This window comes from Tenrec ecaudatus, chromosome 15 (genome assembly GCF_050624435.1).
Source record: "Tenrec ecaudatus isolate mTenEca1 chromosome 15, mTenEca1.hap1, whole genome shotgun sequence".
NCBI classification, from domain to species: Eukaryota; Metazoa; Chordata; class Mammalia; order Afrosoricida; family Tenrecidae; genus Tenrec; species Tenrec ecaudatus.
The window spans coordinates 110,909,818-110,915,817 of NC_134544.1; the positions used below are offsets into that span (position 1 = coordinate 110,909,818).

Below are 6,000 nucleotides of genomic sequence, written 5' to 3' on the forward strand. Positions count from 1 at the left end.
TATGGTGGTAGTGCCAATTGAAAGAGTTATAATGATAACAGTAACTAACATTTGTTTAATGTTTATCACTATGAGTTGGAAATAACCTGATGGCAGCGAGTTTTTGTTGTTTTTTCATCATGTATCAGGCCCTACGTTATCTCATTAAATTATTTTTTTTAAAACCCTCAGTAGTTTACTTCAAAGTATAAATTGCAGGCTTGCTAGACAAAACCCCCCAACAGTTAACACTTTTACAGACGCCCTATACTGTACATTAAACAAACCACAAAAAAGATCCTTCAAAACCTAATAATAATCAGGCAATTTGCCCAGTTGATATAATTCTTACACATTTATATGCTAGCTATTATTATTCCCATTTCAAAAATGAGAAAATATGGCTGAGAGAGTATATAGCTTGACCATGGTCACCCACCTGAAAAATTGATAAGACAAAATTTAAGCCCCCACATCTATTGTCTTTACTATTATACCACATTATTTATGTTCTGGAAAAGCAGAGTAAGGTTCTTAAGCATGAAAATAAGGTAGCAGAGTACATACTTGGAAGAGTTTGGAAAGAGAAATAGAAAAGTGAGAAAATAATGAAATTATATTAATTCTGAGACCTACTTCAATATTTAGATAAGTCTAACTTAAGCTACAAAGAAACTATGAACCAGTAGGAGACATAAATATTTTAATGGCTATTTTCGCAGTTTGATTTTCATACCAAATTTTTATCTCCCTTATCCTACCCCTCAGAAGTTTTATAAGTACTCTGCTCACAATTTATTTTCCACTCCTTTATCTAGCTTTCAACTTAATTCTTGTTTTTAAAAAATAACATGTAGAACAAATTTTATTCAAAATAACCATTTGTAGTAGTGAACTTTTTTTTAGCTTTTTAAATTATAAATAAATCATTTTATTGGGGGCTCTTACAGCTCTTATAACAATCGATACCAGCCTTGAGGACGATATCCCTGCTCAGAGCAGCCAATGCACAGAGAGAACCACATGGCCAGCCCCACCACCAGACACGACATCCTTCACTAACCCACAGCCCTACGGGGCACAACACTAGAGACAGTGTGGGAATTGCACCAGATCTGACCCCACATGAGCTGAAACACTAAGGGTGTGCAACAGAACAGCAAGGGGAACGGAGCAACAAAGTCCCAAGGGAATGCCAAAAAGACTTTGCAGCCAGTGTGTGGCACCCCATCAGACTCGACCAGAAAGCACTCCTAAAGGTCAATAAACAGACCTTGAACTATTTACAGGCTTTTCTCTTTTTTTGTCATTGTTTTTTGTTTTATTTTGATGCTTTGTTTTGCTCTGTCTTGTTTTTGTGCATTTGATTATCTCTGCAGGTCTATCTAGATAAGATAGGCTGGATAAACAGTCTGGAGGAGAAAACAACAGGGTTCCAGGGGGGGCATGGGAGAGGGGGAGGCAGGGGAAAGAATGTGGATGTTAACAAACCCAGGGACAAGGGAACAAGAAGTGATCCAAAATCAGTGGTGAGGAGGGTGTAGGAAGCCTGGTAGGGCTTGATCAAGGGCAATGTAACTGAGAAGAATTATTGAAATCCAAATGAAGGCTGGCATAATAATGGGACAAGAGGAAAGTAAAAGGAAATAGAGGAAAGAACTAGGAGGCAAAGGATATTTAGAGGCATGTACATATGTAAATATATTTATATATGATGATGGGGAGATGGATCTGTGTGCATATATTTATAGGTTTAGTATTAAGGTAAGAGATGGACATTGGGCCTCCACTCAAGTACTCCCTCAATGCAAGAACACTTTGTTCTATTAAACTGGAATCCCATGATGCTCACCTTCCTGACATGATCACTGAAGACAAAGGGAGTGCACAGGCAAATGTGAGGAAAGATGATGGTGCCCACCTATCAAAAGATATAGCATCTGGGGTTTTAAAGCACACCAGCTTCTTCCATGTGGTAATCACGAGGTGTCAATGGGATCAGGTATCAAGCATCAAAGAACAAAAAAATCACATCATTGCGAATGAGGAGGAATGAGGAGTAGAGACCCATCTGTAGGCTACTGGACATCCCCTTTCAGTAGGGCCACAGGGAAGAGACGAGCCAGTCAGTGTGCAGTGTAGAACATACAACTTTCCTCTAGTTCTTTAATGCTTCCTCCACCTCCCCACCCCCCTCCACGATCATGATCCCAATTCTACCTTACAAATCCGGCTAGGCCAGAGGATGTACACTGGTACAGATAGGAATTGGAAACACAGGGGATCCAGGAAAGATGATCCCTTCAGGAACAGTGGTGAGTATAAATTATTTACACTAAATAAAATGGAGTCACTTTCAAAATGTCCTCGGTGCCTACCAGATGCAGGGCTATGATGGCAGGAAATCTGTGAGTCACTTGGGGAAATAGGAGTCATCAGCCTGACTGCTAACTTTGTCAGAAAGCCATGGTTACTAGTTTAGGACGCTGAGAGCTCAGTGCAATTGCTATCAAAATACAACCTGAAAACCTTATCATATTTATTTCCTCGGCTACATCGTTTGCATGAAACAGTAAGGTATGTATTCTTTGCAAACAAATTTCAAAAATTAATGGTCACAGAGTTCATTGCTAGTAGAACTTAAATATCATATTGTGCCTGTCTAAAAAGAACACAAGTTGTACTCTTTAAATGTGTGTGTGTATATATATATAATGTGAGATGTGTATCTCATGTCTTCTCTCTTTCTGATATTTTAATATTAATGGTTTTATAAACCAGCCGCTCCTCAGGAGAAAGACAGGGCTTTCTACTCCCACAGACAGTTACAATCTTGGAAATTCACTCGGGCAGTTCTACTCTGTCCTATGGGGTGGATATATGTTGGCATCCACTCGATGGCAGTGAGTTTCTATTTATAATTCATCAACAACACTCTGAACTTCCAAATCGGCCGAGTCAAAACAGTGAGTACCAAGCACTATGCCACCCCAAGAAGAGAGGAAAATGAGCATAGCACCTTGTCACTCTTACGGTGGGAGGGGAAAAAAGATGTAGGATGTATGTACACTTCTAATATATTGGCTTTTAAAGATTAGACATTGGCCTGCTATCCACAGTGTCAGCAGTCCCAACCCACCCGTTGTTTCAAGGGGGAAAGATGAGGTAATGTCTGCTCCCATCAAGATTTATAGACTCGGAAACCTTATGTCAGAAAGTTGTATTGATTATCTTTCTAGATGATCAGAGACTACTTATACTAATAAACCCTCAGAGATGACCTGTTATAATTAATGCTAAGGGAAATATCAAGCTACTTATGACATGCCTCTATAAGCAATTTAAAATTTGAAGGGAGAACGTGAGATGAAAGGTCAACAACATGCAACTGAGTGATACAGTATGTGATAAGAGATAGTACTCTGATTGGCCAAACCAATATAGAAATACAATTAACACCTGAGGAACACAGCAGTTTAAGAGTAACGAATCTGTACGACAGGAAAATAAGCAACTATAGCTATGAGTTGCAAACTTCACTCTAAATCTTACAGGTCATTTGCAAATCTTAGGATTTTTTGTTTGTTATTCCATAACAAACAGAAACTGGAACAATAAAATCTTAGGCCTAAGGAAACGGACGATACCTGAGATTTCTGACTTTGGGTTTCTCGGGCAGGGAAGAGCTCCATCCAGAGACTGAGCAAAGTGAAAAGGTTGACTTTAGAAAGCCTTGGGATTTGACCTACAAGAGAGAAGGGAAACATTTGACATGTTTACTGTTGATGAAAATAGGCACGTCTGGGCTCAAGGCCCTGAGGGCGCGGTTGCCTTTGCTCAGCTTCGCTCCAGCGGGAGACAGAAAAATGACCGGAGGGCGGGAGACCCCGTGAGACGTGAGGCCCTCTTTCTCTAGAGCACATTCAGCAAGGGGCGGGGAGGTTTCCCTGGTAGAGGCAGCGACAGGACCCGTCTAAAGGAGCCACGGAGAGTCCTTCATCTGGCACAGCCGTGAACAACGCTTCCGCGGGGCAGTTAGGAGAGGCGGGTGGGTCCAAGAACAGCGATTGGGAAACTGCACTAGAAAGTCGAGGGAAAGCGCCGCGTACGTTTCATATGGAAATGTATACAACGGCCCGTGGGGGAATTACCTTCTCCCAGGCTCGCCAATTCCCCGACACAATTGCCCAGCGGGCGACGCGTCAGAGCGACCTGAGAGAGCGCCGCACCCCGCGCAGGGCCCACCCTTGGGCGAACTTGAGGGCGGCGAGAGGAGGCCGGACCAGCCGGGAGCTGGGTGGCGGGCGCAGGCTCCGGGCACTCACCGGTCATGCTGCCAGTCTGGGTGCTGACTGACCGCCCGGCCCTCTCGGTCTCCAGATCTTGCATCGGCCCCGCGCCTTTCATCTCAGCCCTAAGGGCTTCCGCGGCCCGGGAAGCCTCTCACACCCCGGCATGACCTCGCCCGGCGGCGCGCCCGCCCGTCTCCGCCCGGCAACCGGAACGCAACGGCCCGCGGGCGCCGCCCGCTGCCAGCCCGGAGCAACAGCCACTTCCGGGCGCCTGCGTGACGTCAGTGCGGGGCGCGGAGCTAGTGACGCGGCGGCGGCGTGGGTGTGAGGTCGCCCCGCCGCGACGCGCAGGCGCACGTGCGCGTGCACACGCACACGCACCAACTCCACCGTCGAGTCGTTTCCAACTCTTCGTGACCCTGAAGGACCGAGCGTAACTGTCCCTCCAGGTTTCCGAAGCGGTGCATCTTCGTGGGAGATGAAGCTATATCCACTTTCTCCTGCTGAGCGCCTGGTGCGTTTGAACCGCCGACGTGGTCGTGAGCAACCCAGAGCTTCCTGGGTGTGAAGTACTGAACCATAAACCACCTGAGCCTTGTTCCTTGCTGTTGATTTTGCCAGCTGACGTGTGCATTTAGTTGTGCAGACTGAGGGGGGCGATGAGCAGTGCGCAGTTGAGAGGCATTGAGATGACTACTTGCCCCATTGGCTCCAGGGCAAGGTCTGAGATAACCGGGGGAAGGAAAGTGAGCAGGGCGGTCCAGGTGATGGTTCCTCTCAGAGATTGGCCAGATTAGGAGTATTAGTGGTAGAAACCAACCTAGGGACATTCTGTTTCTGGGTTGTAAGAAAGGTAGTGGTGCAAGGAAAATAGCAAGTGGCTCCTGGATACGGATTTTTTCTCTTTTTTTCTTTATTTTTAAAAATCATTTTATTGAGGGCTCGTACAATTCTTATCACAATCCATACATCCATCCATTGTGTCAAAAACATATGTACATTCGTTGCCATCATCATTCTCAAAACATTTGCCTTCTACTTGAGCCCTTAATATCTGCTGCTCATTTTCCCCCTCACTCCCCAACTGGATACGGATTTTTTATTTAATAGTTTAGAAATAAAACCTCTCCCTACTCACCAACTAGTAAACCAAACTTAAAAAAAAAAACACCATAATTTTAGATCACTGCCATCGAGTGAATTCCAATTCATGGTGAGGCTAACAATAGGCTACAACAGCCCCCTTTGTGGTTTCTTAGGCTGTCAACCTTTTTCCTTCTGAATGACTGGGGGTTTTGAACTGTTGGCCACCATGTAATGCACTAAGCTACAAGGGCACCTTTCACTAACAGAAAACCAAAGTAGAGCAGCTCCCGACGTAAAGGAATGGCAAGCATTATGAAAGTCCAGGGCCGCATTAAGGACTCGGAGAATCTTCAGTGCTGAGGGGCATGGCTATGGTTCATTGATTTTCACTCCTATGCAGGGAGTTCCCCACTTAAAATGGGCTTTCTATCCATTGTAAATCCATTGTAAGTTGAATATCTCATTACATTTTAGTTTTCATCTCTTTATAAGTCTTATCTTTGTAATCGGGTTGGAAACAAACTTAGATATATATTTTAATACGCACATACACAATGCGTATTCCTTTACGATAGACAACGCTGGCATGTGGTCACATGTGGGAGGTGCTGGGTTATTTGGGTCATCCCTGGGAATGAGATGG

General features: G+C 44.5%; 1 protein-coding gene across 3 annotated transcripts in view; it reads right to left on the minus strand.

Annotated features, from left to right (window-relative positions):
• Positions 1-4,538, minus strand: part of CDADC1 (cytidine and dCMP deaminase domain containing 1) — a 73,503-nt gene extending 68,965 nt beyond the window's left edge. For 2 of the 3 annotated variants that reach the window (XR_012780093.1, XM_075532925.1), the window contains exons 1-2: positions 4,305-4,538; positions 3,627-3,724 (exon numbers count right to left, since the gene is read on the minus strand). Coding sequence is in view for 2 of the 3 variants with exons in the window: in XM_075532925.1 (XP_075389040.1) it covers positions 3,627-3,724; positions 4,305-4,386 (180 nt within the window). In the remaining variant the exon portion in view is untranslated. The remainder of the gene's footprint in view (positions 1-3,626; positions 3,725-4,304) is intronic. The other variant, XM_075532924.1, reaches the window with a different exon arrangement.
• Between the last annotated feature and the right edge of the window lie 1,462 nt (positions 4,539-6,000).